Below are 20,887 nucleotides of genomic sequence, written 5' to 3' on the forward strand. Positions count from 1 at the left end.
TCCATATTTCACAATTGAAATTATGACTTAAGATTGCTATTTCCCTAGCAAGGGAAGATAGCAAGAATGAAAGCAAAGACAGAAAATGACTGAGTTTCTTAAGGGTGCTTGGGAAGGTATTGGGCAGAATTATGACTGAAAGAATACATGATATAATAATGAGCACCTTCAAGTGGTGCATTGTGAGTTTTTGCTGAGGAAGGGCACATTCATTGAGTTCAGCACATCACTGAGAAAAGTATTCAACACTGACCTTACTGTTTGTTCTGCTGTGTTGTAGGGGTGGCTATTTTTGTGCTTGCTGAGAATCACAAAGCTTGACCCTGATTAAGACTGAGAGGGAGGGAATGGCTTCAATGCTCAAAAGAGAACTAGAATTTGGTTCTTTCTGCTTCTAATATAGCACCATGCCACACTGGCTCTCAATGCTGAGCAGAGAGTTCCCTGAACTGTTTCATGCATTTATAGATAACTGTATAAGTAACGCATGTGATTTATACCAGCGATAAAATTTGTCCCAGATTTCAAAATATTCCAGTTCTGTCTTATCTTTCATAGCCATTGTAAGCCTGTCCATCTCTGCACATGATAAAATTTTATACAGGATTTCTTCTTCCGTTGGAATTCCCTTATTCCTCCAATTTTGAGCATAAACCAATCTGGAAGCCGTTAGAATGTATAGCNTACTCTGGAATGCCACGTATGTCCATTTTTGTTTTAATTGTATTATAAATAAAAAACTTTTTAAATAAATAAAAAAAGTAACGCATGTGATTATGTTAGAGGTGTTGGAATTGTGGCTGGATAGATTTAATGAGATCCTCCAAAAGAGAAGATTAGAAGGAACAAAAAGCAGCCTCTGCAGCAACAGATTGATGTGGTAGAAGCAATTATGTTTAGCTAGGATAGAAAGATGTGTTGGTGGATGAAGTTGGTGTAAATGTGGTTTATGTGTATATATTTTTTTCTTATGACTTAATTTCTTACTCTTTGCATAACATCACTGATTGTAAAAAAAAAAAAAGCAAGTAATTGATGGGTATATCTGTGCCTACATAAATGTATAAATATCCAAAATACCTTGTTGTTGTTCAATCGCTAAGTCATGTCCGATGCTTTGTGACCCCATGGACCATAGCATGCCAGGTCCCCCTGCCTTCCACTGTCTCCCGGAGTTTGTTCAAATTCATGTTCATTGTGTCAATGACACTATCTAACCATTTCATCCGCTGCTGTCTCCTTCTCCTTTTTCCTTTAATATACCTAGTTTAAAATACCTGGTTTAACCATTTAATGGAAATTTTTTTGCAGTTATTGGCCAAGACCTGACCAATTAGCCCAGTGAGCAGACTGCATCGTTCCTACAAGATTTTAGAAAGCTGAATGAAGTTCTGTCTTTCAGATTTGTGCATTTCACGTTTTTGTCTTAATACAATTCTACTTAAAATAATATCTCTCTGAGAGTAGAGCCATCAAGATTAAAAATAATTATTTATGATAGAGCCACTAGGCTGCCAAACTTTGAATGACAGGAAAAAGCCGCAAAGAATTAATATTTTTGGTTGTCTATTTTTCAGCCCAGGTCTGAGAATTCTGGTTATATGGTTTTAGTTTTATCACCTCAAGGTTACATTCACAAGTTCTTCCTGCCAGCTTCAGATTATTGCAATTCTGAACTGCCATATTGAAAAGCATTTATAATTCAGATAACCCTGGGGGAAATTGTTAAACTAAAGAAGCAAAACAATGTTAGTTACACTAGGCCTATTTGTATAATTTTAACTATGATCTGATGTGAAGTAATATAATTTTTTCTTGGGTACACTTGTATGTTATGCTGAACCATACGTGAACAAAAACAGTTTAACTTAGCATATTTGAGAACTCAGCCAGTGTCATTAGATTATTTATTTTTATTTATTAAATTTAAGTGCCACCCATCTCGCACTTTGACATGACTCTGGGAAGCTTTTAATTATGGCTTAGTGGTGCTGTATGCTCTAAAACTACATGTTGAAAAACCACTGGTATGGCAATGATGGATAAGGCACCAAGCTAAAAACCAGGAGACTGTGAATTCTAGTCCTGCCATAAGTGTGAAAGCCAGCTGGGCCAGTCACTTAGTCCAAACCACCTCACAGGGTTGCTGTTGTGGGGAAAATAGGAGGAAAAAGTATTAGGTATGTTTGCTGCCTTCAGTTGTTTAGAAAAACAATAATAAAAGTGAGATACAAATATAAATAACCAAAAAACAAGTGTGCCATCCCAAAGCTATGAACCTAAAGATGAATGATTGCTGTGCGCTTCAGTTCCACCATGAGAAAAATGTTTCTTTCCACCTTTTTGTTGATGCAGGATCTTTTTTTTTTTAAAAAAAAAAAGTGGGAACTCTAAATGAGAGCTGACAATTTGATTAAGAATATAAACAAGGTTAATAATTTAAGCGCATTCGTGACTGTTTTTTTTTAAAAAAACCCAAACATTAGATTTTGGATGCTAAAATGCGATACTGAAAAAAAGAATTCCAAGATTCTGTCAAAACGTGTTTCACAAATATTTGTAAGAGAAAATATGTTTGGACAGATAATCCCTTATTTTCATTTGGGAAGCAGAGAGAATGTGCCAGAAATTCAAGCCAGAGGAATGCCCTTGGCATCTCCTTCCATTTACATCACACAGCTGGGAGAAGGGAGAAATTGCCCCACCCAGATCACAGAGTCTAATAAACTCTACAAGCAGTTGCCCCAGATCTGATTCCCCCTCCCTTTATATATTACACAAATTGGGCCCTCTCTTAACTCTTATGACAATTTAGCATTCCAACCTCAGAGCTGATTCTTAGTCAAAATGTACTTACCTAAGCCACAACTGAATGGATTTGTACAAGTTCCTGAGCCAAATCCAAACAAGCCACATACGATTTTAGTGCAATATGTATCTCCTGCCCCCTGGACATTTCAGTGTGTGGATAGATGAGCTAACTTACTTTTATATGGGCTGTATTCATACATTGGACGACATTGTGGTTTCTTGGATCATACTTTGCAGAATAAGCTATGAATGTCTGGTTGCAATATATAAAACCATAAGTCATAGCTAACAAACCATCACAGATTCATGCTATCAGCTCAGTATAAAACCAATCACATTATAGTTTAGCACAGTATGTCAGTCCAGTGATTTATTCCATTTGTTATCTAGTTAGATGGCTTGTAACAACTTATGGGAGGAAAGATGTCTTTCTGCGTGCTTAGCATATAGGCAGAAGATGGAATCTCAACAAGAGTAGCTTCTTTTACTGAATTTTCCTATTCTATACACTCATGTTGCCAACTGTGTCTGACCACTTTAGCATACAGAGTTCAAATGTAAACCAAGTGACACTCCTTAGATACCAGTTAGAATGCCTGATTCCAGTTCTTTAGAATTTCCCACAGGCCCCTTTCAGTACTGCGGAGTCAACATCAAGCAACTCACTCTTAATAATAATAATAAAGTTGGAAGGGACCTTGGAGGTCATCTAGTCCAACCCCCTGCTCAGGCAGGAAACCCTGTACCATTTCAGACAAATGGCTGTCCAATCTCTTCTTAAAGACTTCCAATGTTGGAGCATTCACAGCTTCTGGAGGTAGGTTGTCCCACTGATTAATTGTTCTGTCAGGAAGTTTCTCCTTTGTTCTAGGTGAGTGGTGGCGAACCTATGGCACGCATGCCAGAGGCGGCACTCAGAGCCCTCTCTGTGGGCACACAGGCCATGCCCTGGAGTTCGCAACCATCCGTCTTCAACCAGCCGCCTGCTAACTCGCCAAGGTCCCATATGGCCGGATGCATCCCAGCACTCATGTGCTCACTGGCCTCTGTATGCAGAGGTCGATGGTGTCAGGCAGCAGCCGCCCCTGCCCCTGCCACACCTTGCCCTGTGACAATGGCACCCCCGCCCTGCCTCGCCTTGCTTCGCCTCAGCCTGCAGGACGAGCCTCATGCCCACCGCCCCACCTGGCAGAGACCCCCTGGATTTCCCCCAACCCTGCCTGGCCCCCACAGGCGTCCCTCCCCACGAGCAAATTGAGGTGATCACGCCCACCTTGGCCACTCCCACCCAATCTGCCATGACCACCACAGTCACGCACACCCAGTGGGCCATGCCTACCTGGCACCCGGCGATAAATAAGTGGGTTTGGGATTGCAATTTGGGCACTCGGTCTCTAAAAGGTTCGCCATCACTGTTCTAGGTTGCTTCTCTCTTTGGTTAGTTTCCATCCATTGCTTCTTGTCCTGCCTACAGGTGCTTTGGAGAATAGCTTGACTCCCTCTTCTTTGTGGAAACCCCTGAGATATTGGAACACTGCTATCATGTCCCCCCCTCGTCCTTCTCTTCATTAAACTAGACATACCCAATTTCAGCAACCTTTCCTTGTAAGTTTTAGCCTCCAGTCCCCTAATCATCTTTGTTGCTCTTCTCTGTACTCTTTCTAGAGTCTCAACATCTTTTTTACATTGTGGTGACCAAAACTGGATGCAGTATTCCAAGTGTGGCCTTACCAAGGCATTGTAAAGTAGTATTAACACTTCACGTGATCTTGATTCTATCCCTCTGTTAATGCAGCCTAGCACTCTGTTGGCTTTTTTGGCAACTGCAGCACACTGCTGGCTCATATTTACGTGATTATCCACTAGGACTCCGAGATCCCTCTCACAGTTGCTACTATTGAGCAAGGTACCTCCTAAACTATACCTGTGCATTTGGTTTTTCTTGCCTAAATGTAGAACCTTACTTTTTTCACCATTTAATTTCATTTTGTTAGATAGTGTCCAATGTCCAAGTCTGTCAAGATCCTTCTGTATCTTAAGCCTATCTTCTGGAGTGTTGGCTATTCCTGCCAGCGTGGTGTCGTCTGCAAATTTGATGAGTTCTCCATCTATCCCCTCATCCAAATTATTGATGAAGATGTCTTAAGAGAATGCATTTGAGATTTCAGTAGTTATTTATCTTCTCTCCTCTTATCTTACAGTATTATCACAATTTGGGCCTAGATAATGCTAAACCTAAGCAGGTTGTAGATTAATGAGTGTTGGGTGGAGGACAGGCTGCTTGGTTTAGGCTACTCTAAATTCCCCTGACATGAATTCTATAAGTAAAAGTACCTATTTATTTGTACTTTTAAAACCCCAAAGTGACATATATTGCACACTCTCCTTATTTTTCCCCCACAACTTCCTTGGCTTGTGAGAAAGTGAGTGGCCTAAAGTAATCTAGAAAGCTTCCAAAATCAAGGGTGATCTCAAACTGGTCTCCTCAGTCTTTCCAACAATTTGACCCTTGTACTGCACTGGTCCCATTAGAGCCCCTTGGAACTGAACTTCTGATGACTTCATGGAAAGGCCTTAATTGATTTCTTAAGAATTTCTTGAGAACTAATAGGACACTGTCTTCTCATGGGATGTTATTTCAACTTCTCAGTCGAGGTGACAGCCCTAGGTTGTTGTGTGATGGCCTTTCATCTAAATATTAATATTTACTTCTGAGACAATTAGTTTAAAGTCTCTAACAGATCTAAAGTGACATTAAAATCAGATGGATAAGCTCAGCTGAATTTAATGTTTACTCTAAGCACAATGAAGATCTACCATGTTGTCTAACTCTCTGATGCAGCCCGTGACAAAACCATAAACCTAATTTAAAGCCCTTTATCTACTGTACCTCCCCATTTGCTGCATTCATTTCACAAGAAGTAGCCAGTTGCAGGGATGTGAGCACACAACTACTTGTGTTCAGTTGCTAGTCTCCAGCTGCCAGCAAGCAAACATCACACACTAAAAATATAGTTTCTTTCACTATTTGACCAGCGGATGAGCCCCATCCGTTTTGTTGCCTGCTTCCTATCTCAGCTGCACCTGAAGCTGCCTGCCAGTTACTCGTGCAGCTTCAGTGCAAGAAATGCTTACAGGAAATGGTATTCATCCAAACACACCACAAACTGTGCCAAAACACCCAAGGCTTTTTCAGCTTCTCTGTTCAGATCAGTCAAGGGTTAGATGATATAGAGAAGGGATGGGGGAGTATGCAAGCCATTGGATGAGCTCAAAACAAGTTGCAATTAAGCTGTTTTTAATATACTAGCAATAATGTACTTTGCACAAACTGCTAACCACCAATGATTAAAGGTATTAAATGTAATTAGGGTTGCCAGAGAAACAGGAAGATTCGTCTCATAACCACTGACATATTTCTGATACAGGAAATGTGGCACAATGCAGGAGCTTTGAGGGCCATATTCCATTTCAAGGTTTGGTACTTTTTCAGTTTTGAAAAACATGTTTTGCACTTGACAACACCATAGCAATGAATCAAAAGAACCTCATCTTATCCACAATTCACTAACCTATTTGACTCTTGAGTGCCTTTTTCCTTGTTACTTTTTAAAGTGAAAGATCAGAAGACAAGAACCTGTTTGGTTTCTTTTTTTAAAAAAAAAAATCTCAGCCCTTAGCTTGAGACTCTGAAACCGGAATTCTCTCTCAAATTGGGAATAAATAAATCAATTCATGAGAAACAGATGAACCAGGGGATGGGAACACAGCATTTTTATTTTGAAAAATAAAAGGGCTTTTCTCCTCAATTTCTCTCAACCTTTAAATTAGGAATAAATGTAATAAACCACCTCATGAGAAACAGATGAGGCAGAAGAGAGGAATATAGTTTCATTTTAAAATGCTTAATAGTTTTTCCCTTGAGTTTCCCCAAAGTGCTTAAAATTTTAATTGGGAAATCCAACTTTGTTCTTACAGACCTTAACTCAATACACACTTACCTGGAGGAAATCTGATTTGGTTCAATGGCACTTGTTTCTGTATAGATATACATTGCCATATTATTGCAATAGCTTACCACTGGTTTATATTTAACAAGAAATTTGGCTCAGGAAGAAAGGTTTTATTTTTTTTTAAATGAAGTATATTTACATGTAGGAGAGAGAGAAAAAACCCCAATGTTTGGGGGTTGCTTTGTGCAGTTGTGTTAAGCCAAATCAAGCATTTATCGGAGAGATTATTGCCTCTGTGTTGGTTTTTATCCTTCTTCCAACATTTTTTTGAAAGAGACTTTGTTAAATTTCCATGAACTGTTGTTCGGGGTTGTGACCTGATTAAAATCCTCCACTCTTTCTCAGAGAGGTGCTAGCATGAGTCAAACACACATAATTCAATCCAAGGTGTGCTTCTTGGAAAGCAAGTCCTGCCTTCCATTCATTTTGCTTCCAAGAAAGGATTGGTTTTTTTGGCGCTCTAGCTGGCACCTTTGATTGCCCAAATGGGAATTAGCATTCATTCCTTCACATTCTTATTTGTTTTGCAGCAGTAGGAAAGCTGCAAAACATGTAGTATCTACCACAGGGCAAGATGAAACCATCCCAAAACAGGGAACTGTAATTTCTTTTGTCACTGTGTTCTCAGAAGACTGTCTCCCTCATCCTCCTCCCCCTCCCCCCGCCCCCATAACAGAACCCAGTAGTCTCCAGCAAAGTACTTCAACCTTGATTATTATTCAGATCTGGTGTATCCTCCACTCTTCTACAGCTCAGGCCCAACTTTCAATGAATTCCCTCCACACTCCTTAGTTCAGAGACCAAATACATGCTTAGCAAGCAGAAAACCCCAAACAGCCTTCCTGCTGGTACTGACAATGCTGAGTTAGAGAAACCAACAGCATGCTGAGGTACAAGCTAGCACCTTCCATTCTGCTGATCAGGACTTATCCTGGAGACATCTGGCAGGAAAGTTTCTTTTCAGTTAATTTTGATTTCTCAGAGACAAGAGATATATTACTTTGGGGTTATGAAACATCCTCTGAACCAGGGGTTTCAGTTACCACAGCTTGACCGCATTCTTTGAGGAAGACTGATCTGTTATTTGGCTTTCTTCATAGCATTTCCAGCAAATAAGCTGTGGCTGCTGCTACCCACTAACCGTGCCATGTTCTTTATCTCTGCACGGCATGCAAGGTTAGGCAAACGCTGACATTGTTTGCTTAATGGTAAGCAGCCTCCCGGTGATTATAGTTGGAAAACTAGTTAGAATGATTTGGTAAATGCCACCTATGTAAAATTCACCTTCCTGCACACAGCCCAACCTTATAGGGCAGAGCACCCACCGCATTCATATTAAATCATTCTTAAGGATTAGATGTCACAGGCAGTGGAGAAAGAAGCCTTTTACTTTGATTCCAGCACAATGACTCATTATGTTTAAGGTTCCTTAAGAAATTAAAATTGACTTCTTAAGAAGATACCAATGTTTTCTATTACAGAACACCATGTTCCCAGCCCATTATGTACTAACCAGTTTGGTGATAATAAATGTGTGTGGCTCCTCCCTCTTTCCTGCACTGTTTCAGAAAGCATTCAAAAGCAAAACCACTTGCCTATCATTTGCAAGTCCGGCTTTTGAGAACTTCGGATGTCATGAAGTCCCATTTACGGCACCACAAAGTTATTACCACGGGTCTCTCTTGCCTGCAACTGAAAAGCAGGCAATCCAGGTTGGCCACTTGAACTGTGTTGCAGCCAGACCTCGGGATCCCCAAAGTATCAATAAAAGGACTCACACCACCTATCATTTTTGGAAAGGTTTATAGACCTTTGTAATGACTGCATGACACAGAGTTTACCTTTCTCCTCCCTCTGGTTTCTGAAGGCACCAAGGTGCCTCTCAGGGGCTGCGGCCCTCCTGCTTCACAGCTAGCCTTTGCCATCCCGGCCTAGGCCAGCTGCAGAACATCAAATGCACTTTCCACATATTACCATTTAATATTTACATTCAAGCAATTCATAATAATTGGAAGCTTATAGTTTAGACATTTCTAGTAGCAGCAATTTCTATAATAGCTTTAGATTATTTGGGGGCGGGGGTTGCACACTGAGATAGAAATCTGACTGTGTGTGTGTGTGTGTATGAATGATGGTCCTGCAGTTTTATGAAAACAAGGAGCAAGGAAATCAAAAAAGAGAAGTGGCTTTTAAAAAGGGAAGGAAAGAAAATATTTTGATATAGCTTTTTATATATATATAATATATATGTATTTAATATAATTATATATATATATAGGGCAATCTAGGGAACTCCATAAATCTAGGCTTTTTATATTTCATTATATAAATACCTACAAATAAATATAATTGCATGACCCACCTGGGGAGGCCTGCCTTCAGTTCAAACAATACATTTTTAGCAACACCACATACAAACGGGAGCATGAACCACTGAACAAGTTAGCACTGTTAAAATATAATACTATAGAACTCTTCTCCCGTGAGTTATCTGGGGAGCCGGCACCCCTGATGCCCAAGACTCTGGCAGGCCAAGAGCGCCTTGCAGTAAACCCTCAGTCCCGAAGGCCAAGGGGAAGCCTTGCATCCTAACCCTCCCTTCTTCCAGGCAGCAAAGTATGTACTATGTTTGATCTCTCAAGAGGTCCTACTCCTTGCTGCTGCTCCGCAGCGCCAAAGAGTTTCTCCGGATAGAGCTAGAGCGGTATCTTAAGGGAGGAGCCAGGCTGCCAAGGGAGAGAGGCAGGAGGAGGAGCTTGCCCCTAACTCCTCACAATGTCACATATTCCTTAAAGGTTACTGTCAGGCAGTTTGCAGTCACATCTGTAATTATTATATTCCCAAAAAAAGGCTTGAACTCCTGCACGGGCTCCTCTTCCTCCTCCACTTCAAAGTGCTCCACCTGCTTCTCCGGCTCTGGCCCCGACCGTTCTGGTGACACCGGCACAATCTCCGGCTTCACCTGCACTAGGCCAGGCTCTCTGTCCCCCCGAGCCTTGACGCACCGCAAGTCTATGGGCTCATCTAAGTCAGAGTCCAACAGGATGACCTCAGGCTGAGAGGTGGGAAAGGCCGGGGACTCGAGTTTTTCCGGGGCCGGAGAGGTTAGGCAGGTGGGGGCACTGATGCTCCGGGAAGTGAGGCGCTTCTTGCCACTCTCCTTGTCTACATGGGGCTCAGAAAGGCAGCGTTTCCGGGAGCCACCGTAACTGGGTGAAAGGCTTAGTCCTGGGGTAGGGGAGATCTGCTCCTGCTGGCTGGAATCCAGGGTCCAGGGAGCCACGCTGGGCTTGGTAGTCAGCTGTAGAGGCTGCTGCTCAGGAACAGGCAGCTCTTGGCTGGAGGCCACTGTCTTGGAAGGGCTGCTTCCTATCTCAGAAGGAAGCTGACTGGCCTCTGTGCCAGCTTTCCCTCTGAGACCACTACTCAGCCACCTCTCCTCCCAGGGCTTTTTCCAGGACTCCTGCCTCTCCTCAGACCCTCTCTTAGTAGTCCTCTCCTCAGCTACCCGCTTCTTCGGGGCCTCTCCAGATTTAATCTTTACTGCCTGCATGCCATTCTCCATGTACTTGCTCATGACAATCACAATGCGTCCATTCTTATTTTTGTTCTTCACAATTTTCATTTTGCCACCAATGCCATTGCTGGTCACGCCCTCCCGGGGAGAAGCTGGTGGTGGCCCCGTGCCACTGGAGAGGTTCTTCTCTGCCCCGTTCTTTCCTTCAACCCCACTCAAACTCTTGACAGGATTCAGCAAACTCTTTGTGGAGCCATGGGACCACTTGTCTGACTGGGACATTAACGGGCTTTTGCTATGATCCAAGCAGGCCTGTCCTTGCTGTGGCTCCTTGTTGTTAGGCTGGTAGTGAGGTTCATACATCTTGGGGTCCGGCTGATAATGGTGGTGCTTTTTGCTGTTCAGCTGATAGTAGTACTTCCCTTTACTGTGCGACTGGTGTTTGATGCTGCTCTCCTTGCTGTTGGGCTGATACTGATGGTGCTTCTTGCTGTTGAGTTCGTACTGGTGCTGCTGACTTTTGCCTGAGCTGCTGAGATCCAGCTTGGGCCTGTTCTCCACGGCTGGGTCCTGCAGGCCGGTGAGGATATTAGAGCGACGTGCAAAAGATGGCAGCTGTAAGAGGGGAAAAATATATTAGGAATTTCAGAAAAGCTTCTGGAACCTGATCAAAACAAGCATCTGGCTTGGCAGCTCAGAACACTTTACAAGGTCATGATAAAGGGATGCTCTTGCTCTAACTTTCCCCAGACACAGCTATATAGGAGACTAGAGGAAATGGCATTATTTCACTCAATCTCCCCTTCGAACACAGAGGCAAAAAACTACAGCATATGTGACAAGCCAAAGAAAAACAGGAGCCAGAACAAAACATCCTACCCATTGCAGCTGCATGCCTTTTCTCTGGCCAGTTGTTCCTTGGCCCTTTGCTTTGCTAATCCCTAGACCCCAACTAGGCATCATCTTTCCTAACTGGAAGGATTTATTCTAGAGAAGGCAAGCCAGTGAGTTGTAGCCAACCGGCTTCTTTCTGCTGCTTCCAAGAAACCTTTTAAATCTGGAAGACACAGTTATGGACTTTCAGGATTCAGCCCAAGCCTGATGAATCCTGTGCCATGTTAAGAGTTTGAACTGGCCTTGAGGCCTTCTGAAGCCCTTGTTAGGAAGTGTGCTGGCTGTAAAAGAGAAAGAATGGGTAGAACAGGGCTTCCTAAGGCATTTATAGTTAACAAGGCAAGTGTGCACATGGGTCTCTGAGAACATGATGAAATCAAGATGAAATTCTCCCCCTTGGGATGTGCACTAGAAAAGGAAGGGGATATTAATTAATTGAAGGAAAACAAACTAGTCACCAGCAAAGCCTCTCTTTAAAAAAAGAAAAGAAACAAAAACAGGTCAGCCTGTTCAGCAAGATTCTACCTTCAGGAGTCAGTTACTTTCACTTTTAGTATAGATTATTTCATTTTACTCCAATGGAAAAAAAAAACACCAGCACAATTAATTGAATTTACCTGAACTACCAGTGGCTTTGGTTTTGGTCCTCGCTTGCGGTATCCCATAAGTTGCTCTTGCCTCTCCCTGAAGAAAGATTTTTTTTAAAAATCATCAAAGATACAATTAGAAATGCTTGACCTCAGAAGCATAACTGGACCTCTATCGTGCTATTTAATACAGACACAAGATGAAAATGACGATCCTAGGCAGACTTCCTGGGAATAAGCGTCACCGAATCAGTGTCTTTTAAGGAGAGACACATGGGACCGCCCTGAGTGTTTATAACAGAGCAGCAGGAAGAGACTACAGGAAACACGAGGAAACACTGAAAGGTCACAGGAATTAATACCAGTCAGTAAGCATGGCTCTCTCAAGGGCTTGTGCTATAGAGAGCGATGCCATCCAGAAATAAGCAGGAAGGGAGGAGCAATTATTTATTTTCATACAGCACATATTAAATGGGCAGATCAGCAAGTGGAAAAGCCAAGATGGGGAGGGGGGGGTATTTCATACATCAAGACACAGGAATGAGTTACAATACAAGACAAAAAAAAAAGTCTTTGAAGATCTATGAAGACACAGGCAAGTCTGAAATTTTTTCCTTTCCACAGTGCCCAGAGTTGCTCAGACATCCAAAAGCACCAGTTTAGATTTCAGCTATCTTCATTTCCTGCAAACCATTCATCTATCTGCTCAAATTTCAATTGAACTGAAACCAGAACGTCTTCTGAAGGCCTTTGCACCTTGATTTATAAACTGGCTACTGTCTTGTTAAAAATGTGAATCCGAACCTGCCACCCAATTCTGAGTTTACTGATACTGCTGGCTTTACAAATCTCCTCAAAAGTAAGTCCCACCATATTCTCTGAAGCTTCTACAGCTTCAGATATATTTGTTCTCAGCCAAACAACCAGTTTTATTTAAAAGCAAAGATGCTGAAGATGTGCAAGTCAGCCCTTCAAATCTACTGGAAAGCACAGCTGCCTCCAGCCAAATTAAACTATTTAGAATATGTAAAACAATTCTTCACTTCCACTGCTTTGCCCCATTCACTCTTTGTCACAGGAGGCATTCCTCTAATTCCAAAACTGTATTTTGGTGGTCTCCCATTCAAGAACAAACCAGTACTTGTTTTTAAGGTCAGTGAAGTTGGGTCATATTAAGCATAACAGTACTCAAGCATGCCGTATAAAGCAGGCAAGCTCCAAAAGACCATCCAGATTTTGTACAACAGCAATATGCAACAGACTGCAGGAAACAGCAAACCAGATAAGCTGTGGCCCAGAAGAACAGGCGGCAGTGCTATAGGAACTATCAGCAACAAGCATCCAACTTCCCACCCGGCACTGCCAGGGAGCCAGGGCGGCTGCAGTAGGAAGCAGGCGCTGCACTGGATGCTAATCACCTCATTAGGATTCACATGATAAGGCGCTTCTCCACCACCGCAGCCTCAGAGGCCGCTCATTCGCCGACAACACGAAGGGAGGGGATTCTGCTCCCCCTTCCGGTTTGCTTAACGGCAAATTAACCAAATTATCGACCTAATGCAGGAGAGGGAAGGTCGTCTCCCCGACCAGGTGCGGCCTTTGCTTACCGCGACTGGCGACAGCCGCACAAATGAGGGGCGGGAGACGGAAGCCACCTAAGGGCTGCCGATTCTCCTCTCCTCGCCTCTGCAACTTGAGGGCCTACGGTTCCCGGCGCCCCCGTGTTTAATCCTTTGCAAGGCTTAAGAGGTTAGTTCGGAGCCTCCAAGCAGGATAGGGGTTACGAAACGTTCCGAAGGGGCTCTGGCAACGGGCAGCATTTTAGGAGCTCGGGAGAAGGCCGGAGCAAGGGGACCGTCGCCGCCTCTTCCTCAAGGCCTAAAGATGACACTTGCCTCGAGGGTCAAGATCCTGCAGGAAATCAGGCGCGCGCAGCCAAGGACAGCGGCGGGGGAAGGCGGGGGGATGCAGCCCAGCCCTTCAACCTTCGCGATGCTCCTCCTAGGCCATCCCAGGCCCCGCCCGGTATGCATTTTGCGAGCTGCCACCGAGACGGGGCGAGGGGCCTCTCGCGCGGGCAGTTTTTGCGGTCGCGATTCCTCCCCGGCAGGCTTGGCAAAAACTGCCAAGCGCAGGAGCGGGCAGGGCGCAGGCGGCGCATACCCGCCGCCGCCGCCGCCGCCGCTCCCTTCCGTCACGTGCAGGCGCCACAAGCCAGCAACGAGCTTAAGCCAGGCAACTTCGCGCTGCAAAGGAAGTCCCGCCACGCAGCCAAGCAGGGGTTAAAATGAAGTTCCGTAACGTGCAGCGCGACTTGCACAAGGCTGCCACGCTCCCGCCGACCTGCCCTGCAGCCGAAATCGGGGGGGCACTTTTCTTCCACAGCCGCGGGCTCCTTCGTCCCCTGCTGCAGGAGCAAATGTTTGGAGGCTTCCCTCTCCTCCGAAGAAGCCCGATCGGGGCGGACGTCCCCGTGTCAGCAACCCCAAGCTCCCACGCCGAGGCATGCATGCACTCACCTGTTTTGAAAAGCGATTAGCAGCCTGGGATCCAGGATATTTTCCTCCGGCTCCCACGTGTTATACCTTGCAAAAGAAGAAAACAGGGCATTGTTGGTATATTTTAAACCTTAACAATAGCTGAGCTATTCAGAGAGCACTATTTGGGAAGGAGCCCTTATTCGCAGCTATCCCCTCCGTGCGGTGGGGCCATTTTAAAAACTGGCTGCAATAGCCACCGCCTCCCTCCCATTTTCTAGGACCTGTTTCAAAGTGCGCATTCAGGACTGGCGCTAACCCGAGCAGGGGGGGATGGGTTGGGTGGCGGGAGGGAGGGAGGTTATGCAGATCTGTTTATTTAGTGCAGTTATTATTCCAGAGGAATTCCATGCATATTATAGAGAACGGGGTTCAAAGCCCCGCCGATCCCCTCAGGGAGCCGGCCAAAAGGACTCCGAGGCTTATCCCTCCCTCCGCTATTTCTAAGTCTGACGGCCCCTTTACCCCTCTCGATGGGCTCCGTCATTTCAGACTTCAACACACACACACCCCGCTCCATGTCCCTTAAAGGTTCATTTGCAGCTTCTTTGATCCAGCAGAAGTAGCAGAGCGGAGGGTTGCTCAGGCTAAATGTGCAGCTTCACTGCCAGCAGGATAGGAACCTGGTGACAGTGATCGCCTTTCGCCGCCCTCTTCATCCCGAGTGGATTCAAGGATTTCAAGCATGGGTGTTTTTTTAAAAAATGGGTTTTCTCCTCCCTCCCCCCGATCTCCGGGGCTGCTCGGTTCTGCAATATGGAGCCTGCTTTCCAAGGGAAAGGAGCCATTTTCTGCAACTGCTGCACATCAGTCCGCCTTGCCTTCCTCCCCTGAAGCTGCTGGCTCTGCACCCCCCCCCCCCGGCCTCCTCTTTCTATTCTGCCGCCTTCCCAATTAATGAGCTCGCCCTTTTTTTTAACCCATGCATAAAAACGGAGGCACTTTTCGGGTTTCTGGAGCGTGGCAGAATATTCGCGGGGGTTGGGTCGGACACTGGAGCCCGCGTTAAGGACACCGGGTCCTTACAGTGCCCGGTTCCCCTCACGAGACTTACTTGGAAGACCATCCCCTCCATTTGACGAGATACTCCGCTCGGCCCTGCAAGAGAAGGGATAAAAGACGTCAGGATCCGGAGAGATCTCTGGAAGGCTAACCCTTCGGCTGTTCTCCAGATTCCAGCCTTGAGCTTTAAGACTGGCTGGTCGCTCACCTTCCGGATTCGCTGCTTTTCGATGCTTTCCACCGCGAAGACATGCTCCCCCACCGCCGGCAGCTCCATTTTTGTCGATTTTTTCCTCAGGGGGACGCGATCCGGAGGAGGGGAACCGGGGCTTAGCGTCCTGCAGACAGACGAGTCTTCCTCGCCGTTCACTTCGCCTTTCCAGACGACTGAACTGCAGCCTTTCGCAGCAGCGCAACTCATGCAAATCCAGTTGGGGACGTCAGAGGAGGCGGGGACCTCGCTGCCTGTCAAAGAGGAACGCGGCTAGACGATTGGCTCGGCGCTTTCGAGGGCTGGAAAAAGGGGAAAGGGAGAGGACTTGAGGGAGGAGTGCCTTTACCTCCTCCCCCCCCCTTCCCTTTTGCAGGCGGTGGTGTGTATGCGTGTTAGCAAAGATTTGGCTGCTCCGTTGCTCAGCAAACTACCCTCAGTCCCCTCCCCCGCCCGTAATGTTTCCAAGTGTTTCAATGCAGACAATGCCAGGATCGAATACAGTCCCGATGCAATACCAGCGCCAGGGCTATGGAGATCACCCTCCGGCCCTCAGTCTGGTCCTACCGCGTGATGCAGCCCTGAACCCCTGATTTTCGACGCCACGGAACAACCAGGAGGACGAAAAGTTAAACTGAAGGGTTGGCACCTATTTCAGGGGTGCTTCAGTGCGGCGCTGTCAGAAAAGAGGATCGTCCGCAGAAGCCCAAAGAGCACCTAATTATGTTTTTTTCTGTGTTTACTTTCCCTTGCCACGGGAGAAGAACTTTTTGGGTGACTGGTGGTGATGAGTGTTCGTTGTTGAAGATCTGGTAACTTTAGAGGCTAGTCCCGGGACAGATTGCGGGCTTTGGGGTTAACTTGGAAAATGCGAAGTCCTTTGTGTAGGCTTTCTGACGCTTCACCTTCCCTTTTGAGAGTCAACAGTTTTTTTTCGAGTTCTCGGCGGGATTTCAGCTCTGATCTTTAAAGTCCGGGTTAATTTCTGATACATGCATAAAACAATTCGTCTAGCTGCGATCTCCTTCAAAAGAGGCCCCTGGGCTTTCATTTCCCTGAACATCAGGAGTATCTCTTCGATTATCACACCTGATTAGTGCAGCTCGGCCACTTTAACTGACACCGCGCGCACAGGGGCGGGAGAGGGGAAAAAGAAGTCGAAAGAGAGGGGTGTGACGATCTCTAGGAAGTAGAGTGGAAGGTGAGCGAGAGAAGCTGGAAAGGCGGAGAACGGGCAGGGTGCCAAGGCGGCAGAGATGGGCGCCTGCGTTGATGCAAGGGTTGCATTAGTCCCCGGGTCCTGATCCCGCGGAAGACGCAGGAATGCAGCGCGTAGGAGAAAGATAACTGCCTGAGTGCGGTCGAGAGAGACCATGGAAGCCAATCAGCTGTTGATGTGAGGGGGGAGGCTATGAGAAACGGAAAACAGCAATCTGGGATTGCGGGGGAGGGGGGGGGGAACATTCCACCTATTTTTCCAAAAATAGGCATAGATTTTAAGAGCGACCAACATAGATTTTTTTTTGGTGGTGAAGAGCCGAAATTGTCCTCCCGGAAGTTAGGCAAAGACTAAGGGAAGAATTTTTAGGGTACCGTGGAGCAATTCTGCTACTAAAGACGGGACAATCAGCATAACAGAGATGCCGGGGAAAGCTCCATCTCTAGGCTAGCAGTGGGAAAACGGAGGGTTCTAGATATGCCCCTTTCTGTCCGGAATAACTTTGGAGAATAATATAGCTAAATGGTGTGTTCTATGACAGAGACCTATGTAATTTGATGAAAGATGGGAGTCAGTTCTGTGGGCAATGCGAACAGGAATCTAGCTATTTATTTCACACACCACAAAAGGCGCACGCACTCAAGACTGCATTGATTCCGGAAAGGGCGCAGGACAATTCTTTTCAAAGATCGGATTGCGACGTGTCAAGAGGAGTTGCCTCAGACCCGAGGTCAGGTGGAATCCTCTGTCCACACAGAGTCCAGAAAGTCCTTTATTAACCTAAGTAAAGAGGCGGATTTTCAATAGTAAAGGAATGGCCCTTTCCATATTACCTGAAAAACAGAAGCCGGCTGACGTTTAAGTACTGAACTACTCGAATCCGAGCTGATCTCGCTCCAAGGGACCCCTAATCTGCATCTATGTTAGGAAAAGGAGTCGCCGGGAAGCAGGCGTCTGGAGTGTAAGGCGGGGACACCCGCTGCTTTTCCAACACGTTCAACCCTTGGAAAAATAACTGGGCTTCGATCATTTCTCATTAGCTATCAATCACCTTTGGCTTCAAAACACAAGAAGCTGGGGCGTTTAAAATGGTGAACTCACTCCTCATTTTCCCCTTTTCTGTACATATATTTTCCCGTGCGAATAGCTGAATTTTTTTTTTTTAAGAAAAAAAAAATGTAGTTCCTCGGTAGTGCGCCCCCTACTGTCATCTAGCATAATTCAATACGGCTCTGCTATCTGAAAACTTAATTTAACGGGGGGGAAATGTCAGAAAACCCCAGAATCAGAAAGTTTGGTAGGAACGGAGTGGGTAGAGGACTTATAGGATGTCTTCCTGTGCCCATGCAAAAATGTATAGAGTGTGAATTTGGGCTGCCCAAGATTGCAATAGTCAAGTCTCCTCAAATCAGCGTGGATCCCCCCCCCCCATCCCGTCTGACTCTCAAGGCGGGGAAGACTGGGCTTATGTGGGCAGCGCATAAACCAGCGTCCTTCCTCAATACCTTCCATATTTATTTATTTATTAATTTATTTATTAATTTAATTTATACCCCGCCCTTCTCCTCATGGGACTCATAGAAGCCTTTTAGGTCTGAGGGGCCAGGTTCTGACCCCTCAGTGCTACCTAGCGGTGAGGATGCTTCAGGTGGGGGGGTTGAGGAAGCCTGCAAGTCAGCCCCTGGGACTCCGCCCATTTGAGCTCAGGGAGGCTTGCGCGTGAGTAGCTCCAGCGTTGCGTTCTTCGGGGCGCGTTGTTAGCGCGTGAAGATTTCCCCCACTGTTTAGATACCGTTAGCAAGTATGTCTGAAGCCGAACGTCATAGACATAGATCTTTCTTGGGGCGGACCGGCTGATTTCGTCAGCTGTCGGCAAAAGGGAAAGGTAGACGTGGAACATTCTTAGCGCAGTTTGAAATCAGAGAGAGGGTTCGCCAGGTAATCTAATGGCTTTTGAGCTGACGACCGTAAACTAGAGAAAGGACCGCGCTGAGATCCCTCTCGCTTCCATCGTAGCCCAAACAAAATGAAATGGCAGACTGAGTTGAATGCCAAATTGCACAACTTTAAAAGTACTACATGAGCCCCCCCCCCTCATTCCTCTCTTCCCCAACATCTTTCTTTAACTGATTCACCCAAGTGGAGTAATTTAGGCAGGGTAAAGATTTTCTTTCCGGTGTCCAGTGGAAGCCCCACCTTCTGCCGACATGCTGAGATGGACTCGCTGTTCCGTCACTAACATCCGACGTGACTTAATCACACGCAATCCTCCAAAAGTTGGAGCGAATCAAGCCTGCCGAGACCAAAGGTTGCCAGCTGATAGGAAGCGACTGAGGAAGGCGGCTGAAAAGTCTGCAATAATTTAATGGTACCGAAAGAAAAATGGCTGCCTGTGTTGGAAAAATACAATCGCTTCACACACACACACACACCCCCCCCACCTGCATGGTATCAGATACCAAAGGATTCCTCTGCCTTTTAGGAGCTCAGCCTGTTTCAGCAGGCTCTTCTCACAATAAGATCCGAGTCTGCATTTCCTTCCCTGCCCGTCTCATCTGCAGTCGGGATCGCCCAGCAATACCGTAAGAACTTTAGCACCGATCGATAACTTTCTGAATTCACTCCAGCCGCTTATTATGAGTCAGCTTGTGCCAAGGAAGCGTTCTTGCTCCAGAATCCCGGCAAAATAGGCTGGTTCCCGATCTTTTCTCCCGATTTCAGTTGCATTCCTGCTGAGAAACTTAGGCTTTAGGATCCATACCATTCCCGTTAAATCGTCTTCCACTGTGGATCTCTGTTTATGGGGCTCTGCCTCAGTTATTCCTGGAGCATAGCTTCTCTTTTTAGAAATAAGCATTTAAGAAAATAGCAGAATCTCAGCTAGAAATCTAGGCACCACGGGAAAAAAAGGACCCCGTGATTATGAGCTAAAATGAGCAGAGTGTATTTATGATAATACTCCGCCTAGAGAAGTACAGCGATTAGCAGCTCTTAGTTCCGACTGCCTCGTTCAGACATACGCACTGAACTGTGTTTTCCACGTTTTGTGGCCATCAGCAAATAGGCATTTTGTCCCGATGCAGAAATAAGGTCTGAGTTTAATGGAACTTCTTTCCAAGGAAGAATCCTTAGGATAGCGGTCATAAATGGACACATATGTACACCCACCCAAACTCCCCCTAGCTCTTTCCATTTATTGGAGCTTGTCAACTGAATCTAAGCTCCAATTCAGAAATATCGATCAACTGCTGTTTAAAAGGAAGCTGTTCACACCCCGAACTGAGCAGCTGCGTTTACTTGAATGCAAATTCCATTACTGCTGCAAAGAAGTTTTGCACCGAGTGAAAGAAACAATTCGGCGGGAGTCTTCATTAGGCTGTCATGGCGATCGCCTCTGGTTGTGGGAAGTCTAGGGAACCTCATTTTTGTCTTGGGGAAGCAGCAGGCAACCGACGTGGCAGCCTTTTGGAGTTTGGCCGCTTGTTGAACGGCGGTTTCGCTGGATGCTCCGATGTGACGCCTCCTCAGAATAGTTGCTGGCTGCTCGCAGGCCAAACGGAACAGGACAGACAGTGAGAAATGAATGACAAAGAATCCTCGACATAACAATTCGATTGAACCCCGTTTCCACCAGGGCCGGCTTGGAGAACTGATCTATAAGAGTCTGGGCAGGAAAGATGAAAACGGAGCTTAAAACGATGCTTGCATTTAATGCAATCCGCAAAAAGTTCGCCCCCTCCAACCGGACTCCCTGAAACCCGGCCGGGTGTTTTGCTTTTGGAAGAATTCCTCAGACTCCGCGGCAGGAAGCGAGGCCGAGCCCCCGGTCTTGAAGCGTCCCAGGCTTTCCCTCGAATCCCGGCGATCCCAAGATCCCCGCCAGCATTTCCCAGCGACGCAAGAAACGGCGCCGGCGCTGGCTCTTCTTCTCAGCCGTGAGCTCCCCGGTCTGCCGTGAGCCGAAGGGGTTAAGCTTTCCCGCATGCAAATGAGGCCGGAGTTGGCAGCCACGTGTGTCGCTCGTGAGGGGAGGAAAGCCAGCGCCGATCGCTCCTTGCAGTCCCCGGTCTCGATCGCCGTCCGCTGGGACAGCGAG

General features: G+C 46.0%; 1 protein-coding gene across 1 annotated transcript; it reads right to left on the reverse strand.

The window, feature by feature from the left end:
• Positions 1-8,610: 8,610 nt before the first annotated feature.
• Positions 8,611-15,728, reverse strand: CBX4 (chromobox 4). The gene is made up of 5 exons (XM_015819902.2): positions 15,570-15,728; positions 15,414-15,457; positions 14,342-14,407; positions 11,853-11,919; positions 8,611-10,956 (listed from the first exon to the last, which is right to left on the reverse strand). Exons 1-5 carry the CDS (start codon positions 15,636-15,638, stop codon positions 9,595-9,597), a joined length of 1,608 nt encoding a protein of 535 aa, XP_015675388.1. The 5' UTR covers positions 15,639-15,728; the 3' UTR covers positions 8,611-9,594.
• Positions 15,729-20,887: the final 5,159 nt, after the last annotated feature.

Source organism: Protobothrops mucrosquamatus, unplaced genomic scaffold (assembly GCF_001527695.2).
Source record: "Protobothrops mucrosquamatus isolate PMUCROS unplaced genomic scaffold, P.Mucros_1.0 scaffold1015, whole genome shotgun sequence".
NCBI classification, from domain to species: Eukaryota; Metazoa; Chordata; class Lepidosauria; order Squamata; family Viperidae; genus Protobothrops; species Protobothrops mucrosquamatus.